Source organism: Balaenoptera ricei, chromosome 3 (genome assembly GCF_028023285.1).
Source record: "Balaenoptera ricei isolate mBalRic1 chromosome 3, mBalRic1.hap2, whole genome shotgun sequence".
Classification (NCBI taxonomy): domain Eukaryota; kingdom Metazoa; phylum Chordata; class Mammalia; order Artiodactyla; family Balaenopteridae; genus Balaenoptera; species Balaenoptera ricei.
In genome coordinates, this window is record NC_082641.1 from 181,249,032 (window position 1) to 181,261,149 (window position 12,118).

The 12,118-nt window shown below is 59.1% G+C and overlaps 2 protein-coding genes across 2 annotated transcripts; one reads left to right on the plus strand and one right to left on the minus strand.

The window, feature by feature from the left end:
- The first annotated feature begins 463 nt into the window (after positions 1–463).
- Positions 464–4,131, plus strand: OAZ1 (ornithine decarboxylase antizyme 1). The gene is given in 6 exon segments (XM_059918916.1): positions 464–696; positions 2,107–2,164; positions 2,166–2,252; positions 2,666–2,838; positions 3,272–3,357; positions 3,577–4,131. Coding segments are annotated over 6 exon segments (684 nt in total). The 5' UTR covers positions 464–550; the 3' UTR covers positions 3,711–4,131.
- A 2,136-nt stretch (positions 4,132–6,267) lies between these two features.
- PEAK3 (PEAK family member 3) lies at positions 6,268–10,802 on the minus strand. The gene is given in 8 exon segments (XM_059919910.1): positions 6,268–6,631; positions 6,633–6,788; positions 6,790–7,028; positions 9,447–9,651; positions 9,653–9,944; positions 10,719–10,731; positions 10,733–10,774; positions 10,776–10,802. Coding segments are annotated over 8 exon segments (1,338 nt in total).
- Positions 10,803–12,118: the final 1,316 nt, after the last annotated feature.

Sequence of the window (12,118 nt, forward strand, 5' to 3'; positions counted from 1 at the left end):
CAAATACCCGGGGCCTTTGTCGCCAAGAGCCGCTAAGGGGAGGGAGTCCTTTAGAGGGAGGGGACCCTAGCGAGGGCGACAGGGACCACCGCGGAGACGTGGCCACCGCGAGTCCCCCGAAAGCGGGCGCAGCGACACGCCCAGGCCCCCAGGCCCGGCTGCGGGGCGGGGCGGGGCGAGGCGCGGCGCGGCGCGCGGCGCGCGTTCCCGACGCCACGCCGGCCCCGCCCCCTCCGCGCGCCCGCAGAGCTACGACGGGGAGGGGGAGGGGGCGGGACCCGACGCGTCCTGCTCAGTCCGAGGCGCGGCCCCACCCCGGGTCCCTCGCCGTCTGCCAATCAGACGCCGAGAGGGGCGGGCGCGCCTGGGCTTCCTGGTGGCCCCACTCCCTCGTGCGGCCGCGTTCCCGCGGCGTGGGGGGGGCGTGGCCTGGGCGCGGTACGTATAAAGGCGGGCGGCGGCGGAGGCGCCATTTTGCGAACGGCGAGCAGCGGCGGGGGCGCGGAGAGGCGCAGCGGAGGTTTTCCTGGTTTCGGACCCCAGCGGCCGGATGGTGAAATCCTCCCTGCAGCGGATCCTGAACAGCCACTGCTTCGCCAGAGAAAAGGAGGGGGATAAACCCAGCGCCACCGTCCACGCCACCCGCACCATGCCGCTCCTCAGCCTGCACAGCCGCGGAGGCCGCAGCAGCGAGAGGTGAGCGCCCCGCCCCCGCCCGAAGCTTCCAGAAGCGCCGCCGCGCAGGCCCGCAGGCGGCCGGCCGCGGGGCGCCACGGAAGTCCCGGGAGCGCGAGGTCCGCCCCTTTGTCGAGGCCACAGTCGCGGCGGGGGGGGGGAGCAAAGGGGGTCTCTGATTGGATTGAGGGGCCCGCAGTCTACTTGGTCGGATTGGGGGGGACACGAGGATTTCTGGTTGGATTGGGGGCTCGCCAGGGTATCTGGTTGGGATTGGGGGGCACGGGAGTCCACGGTCCGGTTTGGGGGTGGGAGGTTCCGGGGTCGGGTTTGGAGGGCGGTCGGGCCGGCGGGTCGCGGGAATCTGCGCTTTGCGGGCGCGGAGGTTTTAAGCGCTTAGCGGAGCGGCCCTTACCCCTATCCCGCGCCCCGACGTGGCCCCGGGACGCGGCCGCCCTCGCGGTCACTTTTTAGCCCCGAGGATGCGCGGAGCCGGGCGGCGCCACGTAGACGGTGCCCGGGGCCCTTCTCGGCGTGGCGGCCGGCCCGCCTCTCTCCCGTAGGACGGCTGGGTCGAGGGCGGTCGTGGCCGGGGGCGGGGGTCTAGGTGAGCCGCGCTCGGCGCGGATCGCGAGCTGTTTGACCACGGCCCCGGGGGTGCCCTCGCGCGGGCCTTGAGCCACGATGCCGACGCCCGCGGGTCGGGCGCCCCGGATGGGAGCCGAGCAAAATGGAGGCGACCGTGGGGCCTGTTGACACTGCGCAGCAAATGGCTGCTGGCGCTGCCGGCTGCGCGATTGTGAAAACCTCCCCCGGGGCCGAGGGCCGCTCTGCCGAGATGACGCAAGCGGAGGCCTCGGGGTGCGCGCGGGAGGGCGTCTGCGCGGGCCCGTCTCCGCTGCGCCGGCGGGGACACCGAACTGGCCCCGCGCCTCCCGGCGGGTGCCGACGACGAAAGGGCCGCAGTAGGGGCTGCTTCAGTGGAAGGACGGCTTTGCTGGACTCCTAAGAAAAGGCTGTTAGAGCTTCAGGTCTGCTGGAGACTGCAAGGTGGAAAAGGGGAAGCTGAAGCGCTGGACTTAGAAGTGGGAAGTAGAACCTGGCGCAGGGCTGGGTGGGGCGACACTTAGCGCCGGTCAGAAGATAGTTAAAGGGTAGAAGAGGCACCCAGGGGACTGGTTGGACCTTACCAGCGTCACCACCTGAGGAGGTGGATTTGAGGGGCTTCTTGTTGCTGTGGCTGCTGACCAGACGGAGGCAGATGTTGACTCTGCACCCGGCGTAAACATTGCGCTTGAAAGATGGAGGCGCGTCCCAGGGACCTGGGCTCTGGTAGGCCTTGGTCTTCGCTTGGCCTTGCTGGGGCTCGGGGCCCTGTCAGCGGAGGCGGGGCGTCTCCCCCAGTGCTGCTCACCAGTGCCTTTTCTCCAGTTCCAGGGTGTCCATCAACTGCTGTAGTAACCTGGGTCCAGGGCCTCGGTGGTGCTCCTGATGTCCCTCACCCACCCCTGAAGATCCCAGGTGGGCGAGGGAATAGTCAGAGGGATCACAATCTTTCAGCTAATTTATTTTACTCTGTAAGTATCCTCGTTCCTCGGACCTCTGCGTACGTGAGGTGGGGGGGAGAGAGTAGCCAGACCCACAGAATGTTTTATGCACCTTTCGTGTGCCAGGAACTCTCCACGTGGTTTTCCTGAACCCAAGGTGGAAGGAACAAAGGTGCGGACCGCAGCGCAGGCTTTGACTGAGCCTCTAGGAGCTGTTGGCAGCTCCTGTTTGCGCGCAGCCCGGGGCTCCTGCTCCGGCCTTGGGTGGAACCACCATTCCTCAGGGGCCCGGGAGGCTCCACACCCAAACAGCGCTGCAGGGCGTGGGGTGAACGGTCGTATGGGTGCTTTTCTGGGTTTTCCAGACTGTCAGGGTACCAAGGGGGAAGATCCCCAGGCTGTGAAGGCTGGCGTTCAAGGTTGGATTTGGTTTTCTTCCGCAGGATAATCGGCTGAATGTAACAGAGGAACTAACGTCTAATAACAAGACGAGAATTTTTAACGTCCAGTCCAGGCTCACGGATGCCAAACACATTAACTGGAGAGCGGTGCTGAGCAACAGCTGCCTCTACGTTGAGATCCCAGGCGGCGCTCTGCCCGAGGGGAGCAAGGACAGGTGAGGGCGGGCCTGTGTGTGCCTGGGGGGCAGAGCGAGGCAAACCGTGTTTGCACCTCAAAGTTGGACTCCAGAGGAGGGAAGCCTGAGTCAGGAGCCAGGCGGTGGTTATTGTTTCCGGAGTGAGGGTTCCCCTTTTAAGCAGTGGACCAGCAGTATCACCCAAGGGACACCAGGGGCCATCTGTGGTTGTCACATTGTGGGTGTTGCTCCTGGTGTCAAGTGGGTGGGGCCAGGGATACCCCACAGTGCCCAGCACAGTCCCCCAGAGTGACCTGGCTCCAATGTCAGCAGTGGCAAGGCTGACCCTGGATTAGACCCGGGAGAGGCTGGTGCTCCCAGTATGCAGATGAGGCCACAGACAGAAGTGGGAGAGCTGGGCTAGGGCCCCTGTGGGGCGGCCGGGGCGCGGGCCCTGACGCTGGAACCTCAGCTTCGCAGTTCTTCTCGAGTTTGCTGAGGAGCAGCTCCGCGCTGACCACGTCTTCGTTTGCCTCCATAAGAACCGCGATGACCGAGGTGAGTGATCTCCACGCGAGGGAGAGGAGGAGATGGGAGAGGCTGCCCACTGCCCTGGAGGCCAGGCCCGGGGTGGGGTCCACGCGGTCCAGGGGCCGCGCTACACCCTGCTGGGCAGTCCCCTTGTCCTAGACTTGGACCTTCTGTCTCAGGCGGTCCCCGGGCCGGGGGCCCTGCAGGTGGACGGGGGGTTCTGACCTGATGGTGTCTCCTCCGCAGCCGCCTTGCTCCGTACCTTCAGCTTTCTGGGCTTTGAGATTGTGAGACCGGGGCATCCCCTTGTCCCCAAGAGACCCGACGCTTGCTTCATGGCCTACACGTTTGAGAGGGAGTCCTCCGGTGAGGAGGAGTAGTCTGAGGCCCCTGAGGCCCCTGGGGCTCGATTGCAGACCGTTCCGTGTGCACTTGCTGCCGTGCTTCGGGCGGGTGGTGTGATCAACTGCGCGCTGACCTGCGTCAGCCTGCTCACCTGCTGGGTTTGTCCGCATGTCGTAATTGTGCAAATAAATGCTCACTCCAAATTAGCCGTGTATTTCTTGAAGTTTAATATTGTGTTTGTGATACTGAAGTATTTGCTTTAATTCTAAATAAAAATTTATATTTTACTTTTTTATTGCTGGTTTAAGATGATTCAGGTTATCCTTGTACCTTGAGGAGGAGTTTCTTATTTGAAGTCTTTTGGAAACAGTCTTAGGTCTCTTAACTTGGAAAGATAGGTATTAATCTACCCTTCTATTGCTCTCAAAAATCCAAATAAAACGATTACCCTTCCAAGACCTGTGTTGGCTCAGTGGTGTTGACAGGGGCGCTGTCTGAATGGAGGGCAGGTGGAGGGGTGGGCCAGGGCCAAGGGGAGAGGGGCCTCGAGGTTGCCTGGGGTTCAGGGAGCTGTGCGAGCGTCCTGAGCTGAGTGACTCCGCTACACACACTTCTTTCTGCAGAGGGGTGGGGAAGCCAAGGGCCTGGTCTCATCTCTGGCCACAGCCAGCCTTGGCCTCCTGTGGGCAGCTCTGCCCTGGGGCTCCACCCCGGCTGCTCCATACCGCGCCTGCCCGCCACTTCCAGGGCAGATGGCAGCCTGCCCCACCCCACACCGTGGGCCGTCACTCCTTTTCCCAGTGCCATTCCCTGGGGTGGCTGAGGCTGGCTGGAGTGGCCTGGTTCCAGTCTGAAGCTGTTCACTGGGTCCTGGGAAGTGGCGGGGGGCGGGGTGGTGTCTAGCCGTGGGCACCCTGCCCTTTAGCCTTTGTACAGTGTCGTGCTGGGGCAGGAGCACTGCTGGTGGGTGCCCTGGCCGGGGCAGAGGTGGGGAGGTCTGAGGCAGCCAGAAGGTGAAGATACTGCAGTGGCGGGGGGCTGTGGTGAGGTGGGGGCGGAAGGCGGAAGAGCTGCAGGGCTTCAGCGCCACCTGCTGGCTGCATCTGCGAGCGTGGCCCGGCGATTGACAAACAGGCTGCCAAGCGGGTATCTTTTACTGAGGAGGACGGGGTTTAGGGGGATTCAAGTATATTTGGGGGTTGGGTGGGCTATTCAGCTACCTGAATGATGATGGAGTTGGCTTTCAAAGGTCTGGGGAGACAGCTGTCTCCAGTCCACGTCGGCAGGGCAAGGGCCGAGAAAGGGGTTTGGAGTCGGGGTGTTGGAGGAGGTACAGGAGTCTGAAGCAGAGGTAGGGGGGAGGGTGTCTGCAGTGGAGGGAGCAACGGGCAAGCCCTGGAGGCCAGAAAGCACCTCCACGGATGGTGATGTGGCAGGCGGGGCTGGCCAGAGAGCATGCAGAGCCTTTAGAAGAGCCCCATTGTACTGTGAAGGCACTAGGGAGCCATGGGAGAGGTCTGAGCAGGAGAGGGCCCTGGTCATACCTGGGGGTCAGAAAGTTCCCCCCAGGATCACCATGGTAGGGTTGGGGTGAGTGAGGGGGCATGACTGGAGACCCCAGGCTACGGCAGTGGGGCCCCTCAGGGCTCCTATGTCCATTTTTCAGAGGTATAAACCGAGACCTCATTTTCTCCCTCAGGTCCCCTGTTGTATACCACTTTGTTCATTCCATCAGTTAAACGCCTAGCGCGTGTTCAGCCTGGCCCCTGCCCTCAGGGAACTCCCAGCCTGATGGGTGAGGTGAACAGGTGACAGGTAAAAAGATGAATAAATACTTCCAGGTGGTGACAAGTGCTCGGGGAAGGCAGGGCGCGGAGCTAGAGAGGGCCCAGGAGGGGCAACTTTATTTGCTTAGAAGAGGTGAGATTTGGACAGTCTGGCAGAGGGAACAGGCCATGCAAAGACTTGGTGGCTGGACGGAATTTAGTGTCACAGAGGAACAGCAAGGAGGCCACGGTGGGTGGAGGGAGTGGGGGGGCAGGGCATGGGCACGTTTGGGCAGGTGAGCCCAGACCCCACTGGAGTGGGCTGGCTGTCTCAGGTTCCAGGGAGCCTCCCTCCCCCTGGAGGCCCCAAGCAGTTCTTGACAAGGTAGTTCACAGCACAAGGGGGTGTTCCAGGGCCAGGAATGCCTCTGATGCCGCCATTCGGAGGAGTGTCCACACTGTCATGGAGACAGTGGCCATCAGACCCCAGCATGAGAAGGGCATCCTGGCTTCTGCTGGAAGGCGGTAGGAGCGGTTCTACACACTGAGAAAGACATTAATTGTCGGGGGGTTCCACACCTGGAAGAGGGGTGGGCACCTCTGGCATCAGAAGGCCTCAGCAGGCACTGGCCATTAGCCCCCAGCCCTGGAAGGGGGGCACCTGAATTCTTAGGGGGCCTTGGGCCCAAGTTCCCAGCTGCATCCTCTGCTGGCCTTCTGGTCCCTTCTGGAAGGGGGCGTCCACCCTATCACCAGCCCCAGCCCTGGGAAGGGGGACCCGCCTCCTAGAGAGGCCCTGGAACAGGTGCATTGCTCACGGGAAGGATCAGTTCCACAGCAGCTCCAGGGCGAGGTACAAGGAGTCCTCAGTGGCCTTGGCCAAGTATTCACAGCACAGCCAGTCTTCCAAGCTGGGCACCTCCCCACCCACGGCCCGCTAGGCTAGGTGCAGGACCAGCAGCGCGTGGCGCATCCGCAGCCAGGACCCCAGCGGGGCTCCGTGGCCACGCAGCTCGGGCCCGGGCCCCCAGAGCAGCACCTGCAACGCGCCGCGCCTCCCGGCCGCCGAGGGCCGCGCGCGGGCCAGCTGGGCCGCCAGGTGCTCCAGGCCCACGGCCAAGGACGTGGCCAAGAGCGCGCCCGGGCCAAGCAGCTCTCGGAGTGGGCGGCCCAGCTGCCGCGCGTGGGCGGCCGGGGGGTCACGGGGGGCCGCAGCCGAAGTCCACCAGCAGCAGGCGCTGGGGCCTGGCGGCCGAGCAGCCCCGCGGTGCCGCCAGCAGCAGGTTCTCGGGCCGCAGCTCGGCCAGGGCCGCAGCCCACGCCTCCGGGAGCTCCAGGGCTGCAGGAGCAGCAGGGCCACAGCCCTGCGAACTCCTCGGGCAGCTGCGCGCCTGTCTCCACAAGCCACTGGACCACCGTGAGCTCCGGCACCTCCGCTGCCAGCGCCACGGGGCTGCTCCAGGGTGTCTCGGGAAGTGCGCCCTCGGGCGCCAGACCACACAGCTCCTGGAGGTTGAAATGCCGGGCCAGCGAGGCCTGCGGCCCTAGGCCACACGGGTGGGGCTCGTCTGCTCCTGGCTTGGGCACCTGCGGGACAGAGGGACCCTTCAGAGCTCCCCGCCACCAAACCAGCACAGCTCGCCCAGTGCCTCTACCTGTTCTGAAGACTTCCCACCCCACCCAACCTGCCCACCATCGCTGTATCCCTCCAAAAGCAGGGGGTTCGTGTTAATTTGGATGTTGGTCGCCAGTATGATTTTAAGGAAAGCTACACCAGGGAGGATAGTGTTTAGGGGATTGGACTTTCCACTCTGCCAAAGGGGCGGACGCTTGCCCCTTGGCAGCAAGGGAGATGACAGCTAAGGTGCCAGAGCTGGGCTGTCCAGTAGAAATGCAACTCGGGCCACGGTGGAATTCAAATTTTCCAGTAGCCATGTTTTAAAAAGTGAAAAGGAGCAGGTGAAAGTAACTTTCTTTCTTTCTTCTAAAAAAAAAAAAATTCACTAGTTTGTTTTATTTTTTAGATTTCACATACAATTGAAAACGTACTGGATTTGTCTTTCTCTGTCTTATTTCACTAAGCATAATACCCTCCAAGTCCATCCATGTTGCTGCAAATGGCATTATTTTGTTCTTTTTTATGGCTGAGTAGTAGTCCATTGTAGATATAGTTCACATCTTCTATTGATGGACGCTTAGGTTGCCCCCATGTCTTGGCTATTGTAAATAATGCTGCTATGGACATAGGGGTGCATATATACTTTCTAATTAGCGTTTTCATTTTTTTCTGGATATATACCCAGGAGTGGAATTGCTGGATCATATGGTAGTTCTATTTTTAGTTTTCTGAGGAACTTCTAGACTGTTTTCCACAGTGGCTGCACCATTTTACATTCCCACCAACAGTGTACAGGGTTCCCTTTTCTCCACACCCTCGACAGTATTTGTTATTTGTGGTCTTTTTGATGATGGCCATTCTGACAGGTGTGAGGTGATACCTCATGGTGGTTTTGATTTGCATTTCTCTGATTAGCGATGTTGAGCATCTTTTCATGTGCCTGTTGGCCATCTGTGTGTCTTCTTTGGAAAAATGTCTCTTCAGGTGTTCTGCCCATTTTTTAAAAAATAAATTTATTTTTATTTTATTTTTGGCTGCGTTCGGTCTTCGTTGTTGCGTGCGGGCTTTCTCTAGTCACGGCGAGCGGGGGCTACTCTTTGTTGCGGTGCGCGGGCTTCTCATTGCGGTGGCTTCTCATTGCAGAGCACGGGCTCTAGAGGCACGGGCTTCAGTAGTTACAGCACGCGGGCTCAGTAGTTGTGGGGCACGGGCTTAGTTGCTCCGCACATGTGGGATCTTCATGGACCAGGGCTCGAACCTGTTTCCCCTGCATTGGCAGGCAGATTCTTAACCACTGCACCATCAGGGAAGTCCCCTTCCCAGTTTTTAATTAGGCTTTTTTTTTTTTTGATACTGAGTTTTATGACCTTGAAAGTAACTTTCATAATCTATTTTATGTAATCCAATTTATCCAAAATGATATCATTCAACAGGTCACCAAATGAAAAAAGTATTAGTGAGATGTTTTACATTATTGTTATTATTATTGATACTGAGTCTTGGAGACCTGGTGTGTATTTGGTACTCAGAGCATATCTCAATTGGCACCAGCCCCACTTCAAGTGCTCAGAAGTCACCCATGGCCAGCAGTTGCAGTACTGAACAGCAAAGCTCTTTCTAGAAAGTAGGAGAGTATTAGCCCTGGGGATTACATTTGAATCACCTTGGGGCAGGGGTTAAAAAGGACAGGTGCTGAGGTAGGGCTCTGGGAGTGTGTAATTTAAAAATAAACTCCCTAGGGGTCTCTGAGATGGATGGAACAGGGATGGAGCTGTCAACTAAAGAACTCACAGCCAGCAGCAACTTACTCCCTCCATGCTCCAGTCTGTAAAATGGGTGCATAATAACACATTCTGCCGAATGGGTGAGGTTCCTCCAAAATGGTGATGTGTCTGACACTTGGTAGTCTGGTTTATTTGATGGGAATCTTTTTTTTCTTTTTCTTGGTGGTGCATAAAACAGAAGCATCTTATAACAAAACGTGGTGATGCTTGCATGAGGATTAGCTGAATGAAAGTGTCTAAAAGTCCTTAGAACAGCACAAGACATGAAGGAACAGTGCTCAGTATATTTTGTTGAAGATGATGATGGAAAGTGGGAGCTATCAGCCGGCTGTGGGTTTCTAGCACCAGAATTCGCGGGTGAGTGAGTTAAAATGCAGACTACTGGGGCCCTGAGAGTCGTGAGGGAGAGTTTAACAAGACTCCCAGGTGATCTGAATGTAGGTCGCCCCACACCTGAGAAACGCGGTTCCAAGGGCTGACGGTGTTTGTTCGTAAGTTAGTTGCAAAATAAGCAATTGGGCCTGAGTCTGAAGAGCCCTGGGTTATGCCTTGGACGGGACACCGGGGAAACCTCCGAGGAGGCGGGGCGGAGGCGGGGCTCACGTTGGCAGCCAGGAGGTACCACGCCTCCTTGTTCCTCCGCACCAAGCGGTAGTAGAGGGCGTCCCAGCTCTCCACGCGGGGCGAGCTGTCCAGGAGGCGTAAGCGGCGGCCGGGGCGGCAGGGGCCCGGGAGGCACCCCAGGAGCCGGGCGTGCAGCCGGGCGTACACGGCGCGGAGGCCCTCCAGCTGCCGGGCCTCCAGCGCGGCGGAGGGAGAGGCCCAGCTCGGTGTCCAGCGAGAAGAAGGGCAGCTCTGCAGGGGGACAGGCTGTCCCCGCCCTGTCGTCGCCTGCCTGGCTCTCGTCCACACTGCGGGATCCCAGAAGGGGCTTCTGAGGCTGCCCTGCTCGAGTGGGGCCGGGGCTGGGGGACTTGTGGGTGGGCAGCGACTGGGCCCTGGTCAGGGTCTTCTTGGGTAGGGGCTGCGGGTCAGTAGCGGGGCGCTCAGATGTCCGTGGGCAGCAGACCTGGGAGGGCAGCAGGCGGGCACGGACCTCACCTGTGGGGGGAGGGAGTGGGGGAAGGGCGTGAGGCCACGCAGAGTGGGGTCCTGTGCGCATGACTCCACCCTCGGCCATAATTCCTTCATCTCTAGAATGGAAACAGTGGGGAGCTCCCTGGTGGTCTAGTAGTTAGGACTTGGACCTTTCACTGCCGTGGTCCGGGTTCAATGCCTGGTCAGGAAACTGAGATTCCACAAGCCACACAGCACGGCCGAGAAAAAAAAAAGGAAAAAATACCAACTCCAACTACCCTATGCCCTGTGGGGTAAGGATGCCATCTCCAATTTACAGATGAGGAAACAAAGGTTCAGAGGAGTGACAAGTCAGTGGCAGAGAAACATCTGGCCCAGCACAGGTGACCCCCACTTCCCTGTGTGGCTCTGGGCAGGTGACTGAGCCTCTCTGAACTCCAGTTTCCTCATTTTTAGAAGCTGGTTATCCAGCTTTTTTTTTTTTTTTTTTTAAAACAAAGAGTTTCATTGAAGGTAGTTAAAAAGCTGCTATAGGACTTCCCTGGTGGTCCAGACTCCGCGCTTCCACAGTAAGGAGCACAGGTTTTATCCCTGCCGGGGGAACTAAGATCCCACATGCCGGTGCAGCATGGCAAAAAAACCGAAAAAAGAACAACAAAAAATCCCTGCTGTAATCTAGTTAAACCATCATGGGGCAGAGCGTTCCTTACATGGTAATGAAACACTCAACCTTTCTTCTCTGGCTGCCTCACCAGCCACCTGTCCCACCCCCACCCGGGGCCCCTCCCAGGCTCTCACCAAGGTTGCTGTACAGTGGGCTGGGTCAGCCAGGTCGGGGCATTGGCCCCCGGGGGTCTCGGTGGGTGGCTCTGGGTTGCTCATGCTGCTGGGGGAAGGTCAGAGTGCAGGGCATGTGTGGGAGGGGCCCAGCACCTGCTGTGTGGCCCTGGGAAGGTTGCTTGACCTCTCTGGGCAAATGTCACCCATCAACCTTTCAGGGCGGCGAGAAGAACCCTGTACTTTTGTGACATGGACAGAATGTCCAGCTGTGAGGACAAGACCTCAAGGGGGTGGGGGAAGAAGCTGGGGGCCGGTGACAATACCCAGGGAACCCATGCTTAGGCCTTGTCCCCAGAGCTTAGCGCTCTCAAGCTGTGTGGTTGCCAGCAGCAGCCTGGGCCCCAGCTCTGCCCGGGCCCCAGCTCTGCCCCACCCAGATTCCAAGTTGCCCAACCTTGAAAAGCAGCTGCTTCTGCCCACTCCCTGCCCCAGCCCCCCTCCAGGAGCGCCCTACCTTCAGGACTGGAGTGACCTCGGGGCAGGGGGATCTTGGGGACAAACTCCCAATAGCTGCAGCCCCTGGCCTCCCGGACTGTCTGACCGGTTGCTGGCAGTGAACCGGAAACACCCAGGCAACTGTTAGACCGCAGGCCCCGGCAGGAGGGGGAGTTTTCTGCATTACTTCCCCATGAAGGCCACCCGGTTCCAGGGCTGAAAGCGGGTGGCAGGAGATGGGAAGACAGGCGGAGGTCCCAAAGTTTACACGAGGTGGGTGGCAGAGGGGAGCCCTGAGAGATGGGGAGGATCGAGACTTTTTAGACTCCCCCGCCTTTGGGGAGGGCAGGGAACCCCAGCAGTGACTGTTTAGGGAAAGATTTGACCAGGTGACCCTTTCGTCTGTGGCTTTCACTTCCTCCAGAGCCACTTCCCCTTCTGCAGGATCATCTGAGAAGCCTCCACTGCGCGTGCCCCCACCTCCCACCCATCCCAGGACCCTTGGCAGGTACCGCTCCATTTGAGCCCCAGCTCTGCTCTGACTTGCTGTGTGATGTTGGGCCAGTCACCACCCCTCTCTGTTCCAGCAAATAAAGAAAAGTGGCTCCTGCTTGCTGCCTCCTGACAGCCACGGAAGCTGGATTTTTCTTTAAAAATTTAATCAACTCACTTCCCTTCCCCCCACCACCTTAACGCATTGATTTAGAAAAAGGCATTTGATATAGAATTACCATACACAGAAAATCAAGAAGAGTGAAAATCCAGGGAAAGCCAGACAGTGTGAAATTCTAGCTTAAGCACACACTGTCGAAGCTGTCTGGGGGCCTGAGGCTTGCCCTACATGCCCGGAGGCATGAGAGGTGTCTCAGCTGAAACCCAGCCTCTTCCCCTCTGTAATGGAAGAACCAAGAAATCACTGCAGA